At 49.3% G+C, this 19,570-nt stretch overlaps 1 protein-coding gene across 1 annotated transcript in view; it reads left to right on the forward strand.

The window, feature by feature from the left end:
• The first annotated feature begins 551 nt into the window (after positions 1-551).
• Positions 552-19,570, forward strand: part of LOC134842062 (ran-binding protein 10-like) — a 40,874-nt gene continuing 21,855 nt past the window's right edge. Inside the window, 1 exon segment of the mRNA XM_063858217.1 lies at positions 552-728. Within this exon segment, the coding sequence (XP_063714287.1) occupies positions 557-728 (172 nt within the window). The 5' untranslated portion in view covers positions 552-556.

A 19,570-nucleotide genomic window follows, 5' to 3' on the forward strand; every position in this document is an offset into this window, starting at 1 on the left:
ATAAACGTTTCGAGTTCGTCATTTGATTACGAGTATGGATGCTGTTGATTCCAAAAGGAGCAGATCACTTACTTAAAATTGTTTTGGTTTGATTTCTCATCAAAATAGAAAGTAGGGGGAGCAATCATGTTTTAATAGTTCTGTCAAGGGATCAGGTACGAAAGCTAGTTCCTGTTTGATCTTTTTAAAATGTCAATTCATTTATAATTAACAATTTTCTGGATGCTTTAAAGTCGACTTGATTTATTTAGAAAATGTTGCCGATGTATTTATATAGCGTTGGTATGGCCCTTTCCAACCTGTGCACGGACCGTCGCATGACGCTAAGGCCCATTTTAGTTGACCTTCTTTAAAAACTCATTTATAATAGGTATTTTGGTTTGGCAAAGGTTGATTGGTTTTCAGGTAAATTTTTCCAAAATTTTTTCTGTGATTGTTTTGATGTATCGCAAGTGGGGGGAGTTTTTACTGTGCCTCTGTATCAAAATGCGCACAAAACGTAATTTATGCGGATGATCATCTCATAATTGACCTTTTTAATTTTTTAGTTTGAAAAATGGGTCCCCGCAAGCGACCAATTTCTGAAGACACGAAAACGAAAGACTCTATTAGTAACATCTACCCTCATATTAATGAAAAACGGACACCGTTGCCAAGATATTGGTCGCACGAGGATAAATGCGAACATTTGGGCCTGTCAAATCGTAATTTAATTGTCACTTACAAAGGTTTGTTTGATCACTTAATTTTGATTTACATTGTCCGGGCTTTTAATTTTTCAAAACTATCTTTTTTCATTTTGATACATCAAGCTGTATGTAACATTTTAAAGAATCTTAAGCTATACATTTTTTCTGATGATTTTTCGGCTCTATGGTTGTCGTTTAAGCTCTCGGTTTAGTTTCCTAATTGTCTATACTACCTTGCATTCAGGACATAAATGGCAATGTAACATTCGTCTACTGTAGTCACACATGAGGCTTAAGAAAAATAGGCCCTATAACCATTGGCTCAAGAGTCAGGGACACTATCTCTCGTGTTTTTCTACCTCAAATCAGTCGGAGCCAATTCGGTTCGCTTGTGACATGAGACTACAACCCGTTACAGCTTGAAGGCTACTACCAAAAAATCCCCCCACTCTAGAAATAAAAACGTCCCCATACTTAGGTCTCTAGATACCCAAAATACATAAACGCCGTTAAAAACCGGGTCGGAACAATCCGTTAAGTTACTTTTTATTAGACAGTGGAACTTTGATCCATTTCAGATGGATCAACCTAAAACTCGCCTTACCTCAACATAACAATCATAAAACACACTCTAGAAATTTAAATTGAGTACTCACATCGTAGCACGCTCAAGAACTGGGAGTAATTAAGTCGGTAATCAACTCGAGAATTAAATAATGTAACTAAATGAGTTTAATGTTTATCAGTTTCAATAACAGGACCAAGTTTGAACTCTAGAGTATGGTTTCTCGTGAACCATTGGGACACTCAAGCTGTCCACCTTTCCATCGAAGGTTCACTCTAGTCCAGTTTGAATGATAATCCAGTCGAGTAATAATAGTCCAATTCTCGGGAATACGCTTCCTTCTGTTTCAGATAGGACAGCTCTACTCTAGTTTTATTGTGACGGAAATTGCAAATGGCAATTTCCTACTGCTTTATCTGGCAACTTTTCACGCGATTGTAACTCGATCGTTCTGATTTCTCTTTTTCGGTTTTCAGTTATCGCGAGAAAATCGTGCATGACAGGCTCCACTCGAATTTTTGAAAAATCAAATTTCACTCCAAAATTAAGCGTTCTTGTTTTTCTCAAGGTCAAACTTCCAAATATGACCGACTGGCACATACTCCCCGGACTCAAGATCGATGTCCTCATCGCGTGCTGTCGTCTACCAGTGAGTCCCAGAAAACCGAGTGTTGCTCAAGGTACAGTGCCAGTGGTCATTTACAGAAGTTTGCAGCAGACTTAAGCTTATCTACACCCCAAAATTCATGGCCATGTAAAATTTTCACACTATCGCTAAACAGCAATCAAAATCTGCACACACCTGCACCCTTGAATTCTCGCTTTTCAAGCCAATTATTTAAAATTTCTTTTGTCCCATTCAGTCAGGAAATTGTCATGCAGCATTTTGATTTATATAGTAAATATAACATATTAATAACAATATCTGATTCATTAAAATTTCTTTTTCGTGAACCCAAGTTTCATCTGGATTCACACTCAAGCCCCCCTTCCCTCTCAAGACTCAAGATCTCTTCGAACCATCCGCTCATTTCGCACTCTTCGCCTTGGAGGTGCCGTCCCCTGAAGTACTGGATACGGCAAACTGTCTCAACAGTTCTTCTTCATCATCGGAGCTAATCACGATCTCCTCCCAAGCCTTCAGCTGTTCATAGGATCGCATCCATTCCCTTTGCTCCTGCAACCTCTTTGCCTGGTTGGGTAGTGCCTTCACCCTAGATTCCCGGTTCAAACAAAAGGAGTTGTGCAGGCTCAGGCTCACGTTCTTCGCCAAGTCCTCCTCTAGTATAGATTCCCTCGCTTTGGTATTGTCTCTAGACATTTTACCCACTCTTTTCCATCCTGTCGTGATCGCATTTCGATGGGTTAACAGGGGTCTCTTGAAAGCTTCCGGCCCAATCTCGGCCTGGAACTGTCGATACTCCTTTTGATGCTTTCTCATGTGATCTTTCGTTGTCCTGTATAACCAAGACGTCAGTGTCGCTCGAAACCATGGAAAGTACCTCAAGCGGCTCCATACGTGTCTGACTTCCATTGGTATGGCGAATACTTTGCATGCAGTCTCAAACAACTCGAGTCTCCTGCTGTAGTCTATCGCATATATTGACTCAGCCGTTGGCGTCTTCGCTTCCCGATACTTCGTTATATTCTCTTCTATCCATCTCAGAGCCAGCATCGTACTCACTACTAAGAGCGTCACCTTCTGCCGGTGATCCGGTAATCCAATCGACCGAATTTCTTCCATATCCCACACCAGGCAGAGGTTCTTGTGATCTGGATACCACACCGTTTGTGCCAAACAGTGGCATGGGCATTCTCCATGGGTGATCTCAATGCTCCTGAGGTTACGCTCCCCCGAGGCTTCCAAGAGAGGCTCAAGCTCCATCATTTTCTCATGCATTGTGTCGTTCTCTCCCATGTTTGGAGTACCCCCCACAGGTTTTCCGATCACGTTTTGTCTCTCGTGATCGCTTGTGTTCTCACTTTCCAACTTCAAAAGCTCTTCTCCCCAGATTTCACTCAAGTCATCTCTCAACTCTTTCGGTACTGTCCCTCTGATTTTCCTCAACAACTTGTGCGAGTGATGCGATACCCGAGCCAACCTCACGCACTTGGGCACTGAGAAGGCCTTGTCCACCAATATTCTCTGGCTGGATGCTTCCACCATCGCCATGTGCAGTGGGTAGTGGCTTCCGAACAAATTGGCCATCATTGACCCTATCAGGGATTTTGCGTTCAATGGCAGGCCATAAGCTTCGCTCATGGGAAACCCCATTTCCGCCTCGAGACCAACCTTCCAGCTCCGGATATGTTTTTGAGTCACCTGCAACACCCCAGGCCATGATTCCACGCTCAACGCCGTCACTAAATGGTGTTCAGACTCTAGCCTCTCCAGTGACTGCAGACTACACATTCTCGAGAAGAATCCGAGAGCTGTCGCTATGTTCACCGTAGTTCTCGCGTAACACTCCGCCACTATTTGTACTTCACTTTTCTCCCTTTCCGTGATGTCTTCAAACCAAGTAACCAGATCTTCTTTTTGAAAGGACAGTATCCTGACACATGATCGTCCGTCGCAGGTGTGCTCTCCACTCCCACACGTAGAATCCAGACAGCTACCCGGCTCCATCTTCTTTGCAGACTCGAGACTGTTCGTCTTTTCGCCTGACTCCTTCATCTGAGGTAAGATCAGTTTGTGCACCACACTCAACTTTGCCAAATCTTCATCTTCCGTTGGTGCTAACCTCACCCGCTCGGTGGTCTCCTCGATCAGACTCGCGTGGGGATGTGGGCACCAGGAGGGTCTTAGTAACTTCCATACCACTCCCAAGTTCGTGATCAACAAGCCATTGCCATCACCCATGTTCACTTCAACTCTCTTGTTCGAGCGCGGTATGCTCACCTCCTCCGGTGTTTTCTCAAGAATCAGGCCCAGGCTCGGCCTCTCTTTCTCCACCGCGTCTATTTCCACTATTTTTTCTGTCCAAAACTTCAGCAGCTCCGCTACCTCGTGGTTCTTGTGAGCGCCTCCAGTTTCTGAGTCTAAGAAGGGGTTGTAGGCTATCCCCATCACTCCTGACACGTATTGGTATTCCCCCTTCTCACTGAGTCTCGAGTACTGCTCTGGCGAGGCCAGGTTACGGTGAACATCATGTTCTTCGAACTTCTTATTGTAAAACCTCCGTACCGCGTCCAGCTTTCTGTGGTTCTCTAGGGATAGTCTGGAACCATCTTCCTTTTCTATTCCAGTACTCTGATATACGTTTAAGATGATCGTTGAGACTCTCTTCTCCACGGTTCTACTTCCGCTTGCTCTTTGGTAGCACGCCAAGATGGTGCTATCAGACATCATTGACATTATCCATCTCAAGAAACATGTGGCGTCCTTCCTCCTAGCCAGGCTCAAGCCTGAATTATCCCTGGCCACGTGCTGCATCAGTGCTTGATACACGTCTAGCTTCTTGCTTCCTAATTTCAACCTGTCATACGAGGTCAGTGTCTCCAACTCTATTCCCACCAGACTCCAGGTGAACATCAATTGTCCTGCGGTTCTAACGAAGGGATTCGCCATCAATGGCGGTGCTGATGAGGGGGTCCTCATTGTCTCTTCAAAATGATCCTTCAATAAGTTCTGCCAGGACCTCTTCAGCTGGTTTGCCAATTCTATCTTGTTAACCTCGGCCTTTTGCTGGGTGGCCCAATTGCGTCGTTTGCGAGCTACTCCACTGTCCAACTTCTTCAAGCAGTCTTCCATTTCCTTCAATGTCTCGAGGGCCACCCACCATGGCCGGGAGGTGTTCCTCGTCTTGCTCCTCTCCAGTGGATCACTCGTCACTTGCTTCCCCGTGGCCTGGTGTCCCTTCGAGACCCATTCCTTGCCGACATCCACTTCCCCTGTCTGTCCGTCCGTTGAACCTCTTTTCACGTTTATCTTCTGGGGCTTGAAGTCTTCCTCCGATGTCGAACTGATGGAAGCCTCTATTTCCCTCTCTACTTCGAGTGGTCTTCTGAGCTCCGTGTTGCTCTTGTATGCCGCTGTCTTGCATCGCGCCAAAACCATGGGAGCCGTCTCTCTCAAGTTTCCTACCGAGACAGCATCCACTGAAGGACTACTCAATCCCTCTACTTCTCTCTTCCTCTTGCGAGTCTTCACATCTCTGCTTGAGGGTGTCGTGGTTATCATCACTGATTCGACCTCTCTGTCTACCTCCAACCCTTCCAACTCTTGCCTCCCCCCTTCTCGAGCCTTAAGGATATTAGTACTTTTAATCATATTACTAGTCCCAACCTTATCCCCTTTTATATCATCAACTATTTTATCTACAGTTTTTTGTTTCAGAGTAAAGCTGTCTTCACATTTTTCTTCTCTAGTCTTTGATCGTGAATTCCTCAGCTCTATCAGCTTGTTCAGCAGCTCCTTTCTCGCCTTCTCATCCAGGCCCGTCCCCATCAGAAGCGGTTCTCCAAACTTCACGACTGTGTCCCACAGTTCATCCTTGAATTTGTCCAGCGTCGTCTCGCTGCCCACTTCTTGATTGAATTCCTTCAAGAACTTTTGCCAAGCGTCGTCCTCCAGAGTCCCCAGGAACATGTCCTTATTTCCTTCGAATGTATTCTTCTCCCTTTCCTCCGAACTCAAGAGTGTCATCCCCATATTGGAGGTCTCGCTCGCCAATGGCAATTCCAGATTCTTCCGGGGAGACGGGGTCAGAGGTGGAGTGGCAGTATCTGCCCAATTCTCCTCACTCAAGTCTTTCAACAGCTCTTGAGTGGTGAGCTCCTCACCTGATGGTCTTAGTTCAGGCGTATTCCCCACTTCCATGTCCTCGCCGGCTTCGCTGAGAGTTTCATCCATACTCTCTTCTTCTGACTCAGCTCTTCTCTCGAGAATTCTTTTGAACCGGTCTTCCACGGGTCCACTCCTCTTGTCTCCAGGTGTATCTACTGACAGTGGTGATGGTGTCGCCGGGTCCAATCTCTTGTACTCCGTCAGGGCCACATACAGTTGACCTGCTGCATCCAGTTCTTTTCCCTCCTGTCTCATTTCCACCTGTTCTAAGCCATAGGGTGCCCTATACTTTCGTGTCGCGAATTTCATGTCGTCCACCAATGCAACATGCCCCTCCATCATGATCATCCTGCCATCATCCCATATTGGTAGCATGTTCTCAAGTCCCTCCTGCTTAAGAGCTCTCAAGACCTTTCGCACCTCATATCCGGGGGGCTGCGAGCCTCTCATCTTTTTTGCTTGCGTCGTCCACGAATTTATCTTCGCCTCGCTAGTGTGGAAATAAACCGCCGCCGTATAGCCGACGAACAGGGGGTCCCAGCCATCAGTGAAGTCTTTCTGCATTTCCTCCGTTGTCATCCTCGCAATTATGGATGGAACTACTAAGGGACTGTTCATCCCTAAGGTCATCCTCCTGACTATCGGGAACTCAGGCATGGTGGCTGGCAGGATCTCTTTCTCCATTATGGCCTCCAGCTCCCTCTTAACCAGTGCAAAGCTGTCCTTCCAAGCAGGAATCCTCAAGATCTCCCGTCCGTCTGCTGCCAGTGGGTTCAAGTTCCAGAACTTGGGATATGTCTCGATGGGGCCCTCGCGTTTGCCTCCCATTCTACATTGCAGCTGTCCCCTGAAGTTGTACACTATCAACTCGGCATCTTTCACTTTTCCAAAGAGTACCGTATTGCTCATTTGTGCCCTGAGCACCTCCTGCCGACACCAATTGAGCGCCGTCCCATCCAGTACGCTGATAAGACTCAAGTGCGTTACAGAGTAACGATACGTTGTCACCAGGGGATCTGGAAATGCGTACGTCACTGCTGGACCGTAAATGCAGGTTACCACCTCCTCTAGACCCCGGATTATCCCCATGGGGTCCGACCTCATTGCCAGGCACAGGTCCGTCAACAGAGGCATACCTCCATTCATCTTCTTCCACTCTTCTCTCGATTTTGGGTTCTTCTCTTCACCCGTCATGTGCCAATTCTGCATCATGAGGTATTGCACTAACAGCGTCTTCAACCCCGCGGCACACTTGTAGGAATAGGTGTCGATACTCGAGTGTACCTTCCCCATTGACAGGGGGAAGACACCAGTTCCCCATGGGTTAAGAGCACTAGTGCCAGATACCCATCAACCCGAAGTGTCTCCACTCCTCGACTAAACATGTACGCTGGGCCCATGTTGAACAAGTATCTGGGGTAGACCAGATATAAAGCCAAGAGCAGGCTGATGGGCATGCCCAGTATCTCCTGCACGAAGGCTCCAAAGATAGTCGCTTTGGTGCCGAACATTTCCGCCATGAATTCTTTCCCCCAGCAAGGACTCAAGAACTTAAGACTCTCATGATCCCTTCTAGTCCTCAGCTCACCCTCTGCGTGCTCTCTCCAGAACCCTCCAATCGTCACTTCATTGGCTGCCGAGACAAATCTAGCCACCGTCATCTCTCTTCCTTCGGCCAGCTCCAGTTGTTTCTCCAGAAAACTCCAGACTTGTTTCACGAGGGGTGGTGCTTCCTCCCTCGTCCTATTCGTGGCGTTCTCCAGCCTTGGTGTCAAAAATGGCCACCAGCCATTCTCTTGCGTCAGACGATATGCCATCGACTCTAATTGTTTCTCCGTTCCGGCCACATTTTTTCTCTCGTTGCTCGGGCCTCTAGACTTGCCGGTGGAACCTGTGATCGTCACCTCCATGCTCCGAAACCACAAGCTGGTCTTCAATTGGTTTATCGCCGGGTGATCGTCCCCGATGACTGGGCTGAACTTAAGTTGCCTGGTAAAGTTCGATATCTCTAGCAAGAGCACCTCGTCCAATACGATCAGGATGTCGGCTAATCCATAAAAGCCCCTCAGTGCATGAGATATGTCCGCCCATGCCGCTGCCAACTCTGACTTGCGGAGCCTCAGGTTCGATGGCTCCAATTCCCGATTGGGGGCTGCCCTTAGAATTCGCCATTCGTTTCCCTCTGCTATCAGGATCAAGACCGCGTACACGAATTGTAGGGCGGGTGGCATGTTCGCGTATCCAGGGGATGTAGTGAACACCACTTTCGTCTTGGAGCCGAATCTCGAGACAACATTCTCTTGCACCTCATTCATCGCCGCAAACAACGTCTGAATGGCTTCCCATATCTTCCTCGTTGTTGGTTCATTGCCCTTCAGCTGCTCAAGAAGTCCCGCCGCGTGCAGATGATCATTCATTCCTGCAAACAATAGCAGCTCAGGCTCACAGGGCATCTCCGACTTTATTGCCACCACTAGAGTTAACATCTGGTTTAGTTCGGCTCCTGGCAAAGAGTATATCAGAGTCTCCGGCCAAAACAGCTTAGGAGACGTTCCTTCGAAGTCTGATCCCGCCACAATGACTACCCTTGCAGCAGCTGGATCTGCTCTATCGTAAACTGCCAAAGTCTTGGCCAGCTGGGTGCTCCCACAGGGCTTCCCGTACCTGGGATCTTCCGCCAATTTCGAGCCTTCGTACGCGGCATCTGGCAATTCGATTTCCCCCGGATTCAGCAGCTTGTCCACCACCCTCAATTGTGCCGGGGTCGCCAATCTGATCCTGGCGATGCTCGTTCGGTGTTTGGGGGGTTCTGCTATGAGTCCAGGACTCCCCAGCAGCTTGAGAGGTCTATAGTTGATGGGTCCCATGATCGCTTTCGTGGGAATTCCGGTCAGGTCCGCGGTCTCCATCAGTTTTACTCTCGAGGAGTGCGTCTCATGAGCCTTCAACCAGTCCACGCAATGGTGTCTGCTCAAGTCTTCGTGCGACACTCGTTCAATACCCAGAGTCTCCGCCAATTCTCGCCTACATTCCAAACCTTCTAGGTCCAGCCCTTTCACCTTCTCTAGATATCTCAAGCGAGCGGTCTCCATAGGCCTCTCCACCCGCTTGCTCTCTGCCACTACCACTGAGGATATTGCCGATCCTGGAGGCGTTGATGACGTCACCTCCTCAGACTCCATTGGCGTGGCACTCGACAATCTGGCCTGGTTGCTCCTTGAGCTGTCTCCAGATCTTCTTTTTGAAAGGACAGTATCCTGACACATGATCGTCCGTCGCAGGTGTGCTCTCCACTCCCACACGTAGAATCCAGACAGCTACCCGGCTCCATCTTCTTTGCAGACTCGAGATTGTTCGTCTTTTCGCCTGACTCCTTCATCTGAGGTAAGATCAGTTTGTGCACCACACTCAACTTTGCCAAATCTTCATCTTCCGTTGGTGCTAACCTCACCCGCTCGGTGGTCTCCTCGATCAGACTCGCGTGGGGATGTGGGCACCAGGAGGGTCTTAGTAACTTCCATACCACTCCCAAGTTCGTGATCAACAAGCCATTGCCATCACCCATGTTCACTTCAACTCTCTTGTTCGAGCGCGGTATGCTCACCTCCTCCGGTGTTTTCTCAAGAATCAGGCCCAGGCTCGGCCTCTCTTTCTCCACCGCGTCTATTTCCACTATTTTTTCTGTCCAAAACTTCAGCAGCTCCGCTACCTCGTGGTTCTTGTGAGCGCCTCCAGTTTCTGAGTCTAAGAAGGGGTTGTAGGCTATCCCCATCACTCCTGACACGTATTGGTATTCCCCCTTCTCACTGAGTCTCGAGTACTGCTCTGGCGAGGCCAGGTTACGGTGAACATCATGTTCTTCGAATTTCTTATTGTAAAACCTCCGTACCTCGTCCAGCTTTCTGTGGTTCTCTAGGGATAGTCTGGAACCATCTTCCTTTTCTATTCCAGTACTCTGATATACGTTTAAGATGATCGTTGAGACTCTCTTCTCCACGGTTCTACTTCCGCTTGCTCTTTGGTAGCACGCCAAGATGGTGCTATCAGACATCATTGACATTATCCATCTCAAGAAACATGTGGCGTCCTTCCTCCTAGCCAGGCTCAAGCCTGAATTATCCCTGGCCACGTGCTGCATCAGTGCTTGATACACGTCTAGCTTCTTGCTTCCTAATTTCAACCTGTCATACGAGGTCAGTGTCTCCAACTCTATTCCCACCAGACTCCAGGTGAACATCAATTGTCCTGCGGTTCTAACGAAGGGATTCGCCATCAATGGCGGTGCTGATGAGGGGGTCCTCATTGCCTCTTCAAAATGATCCTTCAATAAGTTCTGCCAGGACCTCTTCAGCTGGTTTGCCAATTCTATCTTGTTAACCTCGGCCTTTTGCTGGGTGGCCCAATTGCGTCGTTTGCGAGCTACTCCACTGTCCAACTTCTTCAAGCAGTCTTCCATTTCCTTCAATGTCTCGAGGGCCACCCACCATGGCCGGGAGGTGTTCCTCGTCTTGCTCCTCTCCAGTGGATCACTCGTCACTTGCTTCCCCGTGGCCTGGTGTCCCTTCGAGACCCATTCCTTGCCGACATCCACTTCCCCTGTCTGTCCGTCCGTTGAACCTCTTTTCACGTTTATCTTCTGGGGCTTGAAGTCTTCCTCCGATGTCGAACTGATGGAAGCCTCTATTTCCCTCTCTACTTCGAGTGGTCTTCTGAGCTCCGTGTTGCTCTTGTATGCCGCTGTCTTGCATCGCGCCAAAACCATGGGCGCCGTCTCTCTCAAGTTTCCTACCGAGACAGCATCCACTGAAGGACTACTCAATCCCTCTACTTCTCTCTTCCTCTTGCGAGTCTTCACATCTCTGCTTGAGGGTGTCGTGGTTATCATCACTGATTCGACCTCACTGTCTTCCTCCAACCCTTCCAACTCTTGCCTCCCCCTTCTCGAGCCTTAAGGATATTAGTACTTTTAATCATATTACTAGTCCCAACCTTATCCCCTTTTATATCATCAACTATTTTATCTACAGTTTTTTGTTTCAGAGTAGAGCTGTCTTCACATTTTTCTTCTCTAGTCTTTGATCGTGAATTCCTCAGCTCTATCAGCTTGTTCAGCAGCTCCTTTCTCGCCTTCTCATCCAGGCCCGTCCCCATCAGAAGCGGTTCTCCAAACTTCACGACTGTGTCCCACAGTTCATCCTTGAATTTGTCCAGCGTCGTCTCGCTGCCCACTTCTTGATTGAATTCCATCAAGAACTTTTGCCAAGCGTCGTCCTCCAGAGTCCCCAGGAACATGTCCTTATTTCCTTCGAATGTATTCTTCTCCCTTTCCTCCGAACTCAAGAGTGTCATCCCCATATTGGAGGTCTCGCTCGCCAATGGCAATTCCAGATTCTTCCGGGGAGACGGGGTCAGAGGTGGAGTGGCAGTATCTGCCCAATTCTCCTCACTCAAGTCTTTCAACAGCTCTTGAGTGGTGAGCTCCTCACCTGATGGTCTTGGTTCAGGCGTATTCCCCACTTCCATGTCCTCGCCGGCTTCGCTGAGAGTTTCATCCATACTCTCTTCTTCTGACTCAGCTCTTCTTCTCTCGAGAATTCTTTTGAACCGGTCTTCCACGGGTCCACTCCTCTTGTCTCCAGGTGTATCTACTGACAGTGGTGATGGTGTCGCCGGGTCCAATCTCTTTTACTCCGTCAGGGCCACATACAGTTGACCTGCTGCATCCAGTTATTTTCCCTCCTGTCTCATTTCCACCTGTTCTAAGCCATAGGGTGCCCTATACTTTCGTGTCGCGAATTTCATGTCGTCCACCAATGCAACATGCCCCTCCATCATGATCATCCTGCCATCATCCCATATTGGTAGCATGTTCTCAAGTCCCTCCTGCTTAAGAGCTCTCAAGACCTTTCGTACCTCATATCCGGGGGCTGCGAGCCTCTCATCTTTTTTGCTTGCGTCGTCCACGAATTTATCTTCGCCTCGCTAGTGTGGAAATAAACCGCCGCCGTATAGCCGACGAACAGGGGGTCCCAGCCATCAGTGAAGTCTTTCTGCATTTCCTCCGTTGTCATCCTCGCAATTATGGATGGAACTACTAAGGGACTGTTCATCCCTAAGGTCATCCTCCTGACTATCGGGAACTCAGGCATGGTGGCTGGCAGGATCTCTTTCTCCATTATGGCCTCCAGCTCCCTCTTAACCAGTGCAAAGCTGTCCTTCCAAGCCGGAATCCTCAAGATCTCCCGTCCGTCTGCTGCCAGTGGGTTCAAGTTCCAGAACTTGCGATATGTCTCGATGGGGCCCTCGCGTTTGCCTCCCATTCTACATTGCAGCTGTCCCCTGAAGTTGTACACTATCAACTCGGCATCTTTCACTTTTCCAAAGAATACCGTATTGCTCATTTGTGCCCTGAGCACCTCCTGCCGACACCAATTGAGCGCCGTCCCATCCAGTACGCTGATAAGACTCAAGTGCGTTACAGAGTAACGATACGTTGTCACCAGGGGATCTGGAAATGCGTACGTCACTGCTGGACCGTAAATGCAGGTTACCACCTCCTCTAGACCCCGGATTATCCCCATCGGGTCCGACCTCATTGCCAGGCACAGGTCCGTCAACAGAGGCATACCTCCATTCATCTTCTTCCACTCTTCTCTCGATTTTGGGTTCTTTTCTTCACCCGTCATGTGCCGATTCTGCATCATGAGGTATTGCACTAACAGCGTCTTCAACCCCGCGGCACACTTGTAGGAATAGGTGTTGATACTCGAGTGTACCTTCCCCATTGACAGGGGCTCCCCATATTTCATCAATCGATGAAATGACACCAGTTCCCCATGGGTTAAGAGCACTAGTGCCAGATACCCATCAACGCGAAGTGTCTCACTTCCTCGACTAAACATGTACGCTGGGCCCATGTTGAACAAGTATCTGGGGTAGACCAGATATAAAGCCAAGAGCAGGCTGATGGGCATGCCCAGTATCTCCTGCACGAAGGCTCCAAAGATAGTCGCTTTGGTGCCGAACATTTCCGCCATGAATTCTTTCCCCCAGCAAGGACTCAAGAACTTAAGAATCTCATGATCCCTTCTAGTCCTCAGCTCACCCTCTGCGTGCTCTCTCCAGAACCCTCCAATCGTCACTTCATTGGCTGCCGAGACAAATCTAGCCACCGTCATCTCTCTTCCTTCGGCCAGCTCCAGTTGTTTCTCCAGAAAACTCCAGACTTGTTTCACGAGGGGTGGTGCTTCCTCCCTCGTCCTATTCGTGGCGTTCTCCAGCCTTGGTGTCAAAAATGGCCACCAGCCATTCTCTTGCGTCAAACGATATGCCATCGACTCTAATTGTTTCTCCGTTCCGGCCACATTTTTTCTCTCGTTGCTCGGGCCTCTAGACTTGCCGGTGGAACCTGTGATCGTCACCTCCATGCTCCGAAACCACAAGCTGGCCGTCAATTGGTTTATCGCCGGGTGATCGTCCCCGATGACTGGGCTGAACTTAAGTTGCCTGGCAAAGTTCGATATCTCTAGCAAGAGCACCTCGTCCAATACGATCAGGATGTCGGCTAATCCATAAAAGCCCCTCAGTGCATGAGATATGTCCGCCCATGCCGCTGCCAACTCTGACTTGCGGAGCCTCAGGTTCGATGGCTCCAATTCCCGATTGGGGGCTGCCATTAGAATTCGCCATTCGTTTCCCTCTGCTATCAGGATCGAGACCGCGTACACGAATTATAGGGCGGGTGGCATGTTCGCGTATCCAGGGGATGTAGTGAACACCACCTTCGTCTTGGAGCCGAATCTCGAGACAACATTCTCTTGCACCTCATTCATCGCCGCAAACAACGTCTGAATGGCTTCCCATGTCTTCCTCGGTGTTGGTTCATTGCCCTTCAGCTGCTCAAGAAGTCCCACCGCGTGCAGATGATCATTCATTCCTGCAAACAATAGCAGCTCATGCTCACAGGGCATCTCCGACTTTATTGCCACCACTAGAGTTAACATCTGGTTTAGTTCGGCTCCTGGCAAAGAGTATATCAGAGTCTCCGGCCAAAACAGCTTAGGAGACGTTCCTTCGAAGTCTGATCCCGCCACAATGACTACCCTTGCAGCAGCTGGATCTGCTCTATCGTAAACTGCCAAAGTCTTGGCCAGCTGGGTGCTCCCACAGGGCTTCCCGTACCTGGGATCTTCCGCCAATTTCGAGCCTTCGTACGCGGCATCTGGCAATTCCATTTCCCCCGGATTCAGCAGCTTGTCCACCACCCTCAATTGTGCCGGGGTCGCCAATCTGATCCTGGCGATGCTCGTTCGGTGTTTGGGGGGTTCTGCTATGAGTCCAGGACTCCCCAGCAGCTTGAGAGGTCAATAGTTGATGGGTCCCATGATCGCTTTCGTGGGAATTCCGGTCAGGTCCGCGGTCTCCATCAGTTTTACTCTCGAGGAGTGCGTCTCATGAGCCTTCAACCAGTCCACGCAATGGTGTCTGCTCAAGTCTTCGTGCGACACTCGTTCAATACCCAGAGTCTCCGCCAATTCTCGCCTACATTCCAAACCTTCTAGGTCCAGCCCTTTCACCTTCTCTAGATATCTCAAGCGAGCGGTCTCCATAGGCCTCTCCACCCGCTTGCTCTCTGCCACTACCACTGAGGATATTGCCGAACCTGGAGGCGTTGATGACGTCACCTCCTCAGACTCCATTGGCGTGGCACTCGACAATCTGGCCTCTCTCCGTCTCTAGTGTCGACCCTCGGTCCCAAACGACTAGACAAGGCCCTCGAGGCAAGGAATGGTGGGTTCGGAGGTGGCCCCAATGTGAATTGGGCCGTCTCTAGCAGATCCGCCTCTAGCGCATTTATGTGTCCTTGAAAGACGTCATTCAGCCACTCTGCTCCCCTCGGTCTGTCGAAGTGGATTCCATCACTGGAGGTGTCTTCAGGGAATCCCGCTTGCTCCATGCGCTCCGACACGTCCAACAATCTGATGGGGAGCACACTCTTCCTGTGGACTTCTCGGATCACCCCGTTTAGGTTCCGCACCTTCTCGTTCATTTCCAATGCGTGCTGATCGAACTTCATGTTATAAGGGACAGTACATACTGTCAACAGGATGGGATCCATCTGGATCCTCAGTTCCTCAAGAAGACAGCTCATCTTGTCGTGCAGCCTCTTTACTTTCCTCGCTTCTCCCCTTGATACATCATTCGTTCCGATCATCAGGGTCACCGTGTATACTTTTGTCATTCCTAGCATCTCAAGCGTTGCCAATATCTGTGGCGTGGCAGCTCCAGCGAAACTCAAGATTCCTGTCTGCCAGTGCGATTGGATCCGGGTCAATACCCGCACTAGGCTGTCCCCTATAATCAGGTGGACCGCGCCTTCTGACACACGGGGTGGCGCAAGATATTCCACCCAGGCTGCATCATGAAAGCAATCCCTCCTGGCCTTCTGTTCCGCATTCCAATCCAGCCGATTGTGCCTGTGGTACCTCTTTTCGGTGTTCTTCTTATAACTCGAGATCATGACGCTCCTGACCGGCTGTTCCCTCCATGTTGGAGGAAGCTCCGCCCTTGCCGAACTTTCACGACTTCTCTGCCGGAATCTCTCGCTCAGCTCCTTCAGACGCGATGAGCTGCCGCTCACCTGACTGCCGCTCGAGGTTGGGGTATATCCCGGCAGTACCACATCCATCAGCGGGCGTATGGGTTGCGTTTCCAAGCTACGCAAGGAGGACGTTGCTTCATTCGGTATCCAGACTTCCAACCCTTCACTCATGTGTTCTCGCGGTCAAGGTTGAACCGTCCTCTTGCCCTGGGGGCTTCATCCACTTCCATGCGTGACTCTGGCCTCGAGCTGGGAACCACTCGCTCCTTTGGCCTGGCTCCCTTCTGTGCATCAAGTTCACGTTGTCGTTGTTCTATCCTCTCCATCTCCGACTTCAGTTGCTCACAATTCGCGGCATTCTCCCGCACCCTTAGTTCCTGCTGTTGTTCAGCCCGCAGCATCTCAAGCAACCTCAGAGTCTGATCTCGTTCGATGACCGCCTGGTCCCTTTCCAGCTGAGCCTTTTCCCGATCCAGCTTTGCCTGATCCAGAGCGAGGTTCGCCTTGTTCCTTTCCCTCTGGGTCTTCTCGAGCTCTTTCTTTAGAACACCAAGATCCGGATATGCCTCAGTCGTCTGTTGCGCTCGCGTCATCGATGGCACCTTACTCGAGCTCTGGCCCGTCGATCTTGCTGATGGCCTAGTTGGTAGTGGGAATTCTCCTGCGCCATATTCGGTATTGTTACTCAGGCCAGGATTCCTTGCCAAGTCAAAGCCCCTTACTCCTCCATCCACATTCCAAGACAACCATCGGGTCTGTTCCCGATTTGATATTCCCTCGGTGGTGTAGCCGACCATCAAGACAGCCTCCGTCGCAGACTCCCTGCACTCACCCTGTTCTTCCAACAGGAGGATGTCATTCAGCATTACCGCCATTCTCTCGTCTATCTGGGTATACTCCCGGTCCCTCAGGCGTCTGTACAGCTCATCGGCGTCTGTACAGAGTGGGCTTCTTCAGGGCCGCGGGCATGGATTTCCAGAACCTGTCTGCCATTTTCTGTGACTTCGGGATGTGTTCGAGTATTAACCAGCTCAAGAATTACCTTACCGACTCAAGAATTACCTTACCGACTCAAGAATTACCTTACCGACTCAAGAATTGACCAACTTAAGAATTCTCTAGAAATGTCTCCTTGCAAATACTTGCTGCAGGTGTCGATTATCGCAAGTTCAATCAAGATTTCCCTTTCTGTCTCTCGCTTGAGTATAGTTGGATTTTCAACTTTGTTTATCAAACTTGATCTGAAAACAGAAACCATGTTAAGACTTAATATGTCATGTTCCTAACCTAGAAACCCCCCTTTTACCATTATGGTTAAAATCTTATCATTTTCATTCCACTAAAAACAATTCAATTGGAATTTCCTTAAAAGCATGCAGATTCATTTTATGTTCGAGCACCGTTAATCCTTCTAAAATCAATTGTCATGCCAATCGCGTCTTAAGATCCCTTTACCTGTGCCGCACCCCAGTACCTAACTCAAGACTCCTCCCTCACGCCCAACTCGAGACCCCCGTGTGCCCAACTCAGGCGATGCTCAAGTAGTATTTCTTGTGAAGATACACCATTATCTCAGTTTCCGCGAAGACTACGTGTAGGATAGCGTACAATTCCCTTGAGCTCAGTTTGCCCCTGTTTGGGTCATACACCGGCATTGAGACCTCCGTTATTCCTCTTTCAATCATGAAGTCTCGTAGTCTTGTTATTGCCAACATCACGTGTTCGGGATCAATTGTGTTCCTGTCATTGACCCTCGTCACTAGGAAGCACAGATATTTGCCCGGGACTTGTGCTACTGATGGTGGAAGCGCTGCCATCCCTCCCAGTCCTGGTCTCTGTCTGAACAGAAACTCCACATTCTGGTACTCCCTTTTGAAGTCAGCTTCCAATCTTGATTTGAAACTCATGTCCGCCGTGACGCAGATCGCGCTAGTCCTGTTTGACAGGATGAAGTCGCTATCCGTTATCATGATGTTTTCCGAGTACTCATTGGGTATTTCAAACTTCGTTTTGAAATTCCGACCTATGGTAGGCTCTGGCTCTTCTTCCAGTTCCAATTCGCTTGTTTCTCTCACTTCCTTGAGCTTCTTTATCATCAAATTTTCGGTGTGGGTAAGTCCTACCCCCACTCCCCGGACAAAAATATTTATCGACGTCCCCGTCGATGTTGTCGGGTCTGAATTGTCCGGAGGGATGTCCAGTGGCCTGTCTGTTGCCGTCCATGCGAAAAGAGGGTCCTCTGTCTTCGTATAATTTGCCGATGACACGTCGACTTGTTGAATGCTTTGTCCTTCGTGGCTCTCGTCTTTGATATCGCGCATCCACTCCAGTATCCTCAAGTTCGTGTTCTCCCTCCTCTCTATCTCACTCTGTTCGAGATCCGTCTCCAATTCTGGTGTCGAGTAGTCTTCCTGCGGATAGTGTCCACCATCGTCAATGACCTGCCATTCCTCTTCGGCTTCCAGTTCGCCTGCACTCAGTAGTTCCTCGCCCAATTTGTCTGGCTGTATCTTATCGATCAAGAAGTCATCCCCGTATCTGTTGTACCTCATGCTGGTCCGTTTACGATTGCCAGTCCTGGTCCCCGGTGGTATTGGTCGATCTGGCTCCATCCACTTCGGCACCTCATCTTGCTCCGGGTCGTTCCAGTCTTCTTCTACAAACGATCCTGCTTCAGACCCCACCTCTATCTTTTCATTGTCGTCCAAACTCAAGTTCTCATTACCATCATTTTTCTCTCTGGTGCCTTTTTCATTCACTTCACACGCTGGCTCTACCACCAGGTACTCGAGACCCTCCATGTCTTTCGATATGCACCAGTCCTCCGGGGACGGAACGTGAGGCTTCAGATTTTCATTATGTGCTGCTCGCCCAGTGCTCAAGCGGTAGAACCGTCCTTGTTGATGAACTTCCGTTATCATGAATGGTCCCCTCCACTTCTTGAGTAGTTTCTTCATTCCCTTGGGCGGTATGACATTTTGAAAGACCCACACGTATTGGCCCACCTCATATGGCCTTGCTTGTAATATTTTTTCGTCAGATTTTCTGCGTTGCCTCATTTGCGCTTGCGCCGTGTTCCTCCTGCATAGCTCGTTTAGCTCTTGTTGTCTTTTGATCGCTTCTTTCACGTATGCCTGAGGCGACGTCCTTTTCCCCTCGTATTCCGGGTAAAAGAATTTCAGAGGCATTGCTCTCTCCCTGCCCGTCAACATCATGAAGGGACTGATGCCCGTCGTTGAGTGCTGTGTACTGTTGTAGGCCCCTACTACCTGTGGCAGGTATTTATCCCAGTCCGTCATGTATCTTGAGCAGTACACCCTTAACATGTTGACCAGTGTCCTGTTCTGTCTCTCTACCAACCCGTTGGTCTGTGGATGGTAGGTTGTCGAGTGTGCTTGAGCAATGTGCGATCTCCTCATCAATTCTTTTGTCAAGTCCCCCACAAAAGCTTTGCCGTTGTCCGACTGGAAAGTCATTGGACAACCATACCGCGATATCCAATGCGTTATCAGATGATCACATGTCTCCTCGGCCGAGGCTGTCTGGCACGGAACCGCTTCCGCCAACTTTGTGAAGTGATCTATTATAACCAGTATCTGGTTATATCCCGACTCCGTCATGCAGATTTTTTGATGGTCTATCTGCACCACTTCATTGAACTCTGAGCTCTCGACGGACTTGAGGGGAAACTTCATCTTCCTTGGGTCTTTTACCTGGAGGCATGCCAAGCAGGCATTCACCCATCTCTCGCAAGCTTTTCTCATTCCTGGCCAATCAAACCTGTGAAGTATCCTTTGCTGTACTTTATATATCCCCTGGTGCCCCATCTGGTCGTGCGATCTGAAAAGCACCTCCGTTTGATACAATTGTGGCAGTATGATGAGGTTGTGTTTGTGTAATACCTTCTCCTCATCTTTCCTCTTGCA

Source organism: Symsagittifera roscoffensis, chromosome 3 (genome assembly GCF_963678635.1).
Source record: "Symsagittifera roscoffensis chromosome 3, txSymRosc1.1, whole genome shotgun sequence".
NCBI lineage: Eukaryota > Metazoa > Xenacoelomorpha > Acoela > Convolutidae > Symsagittifera > Symsagittifera roscoffensis.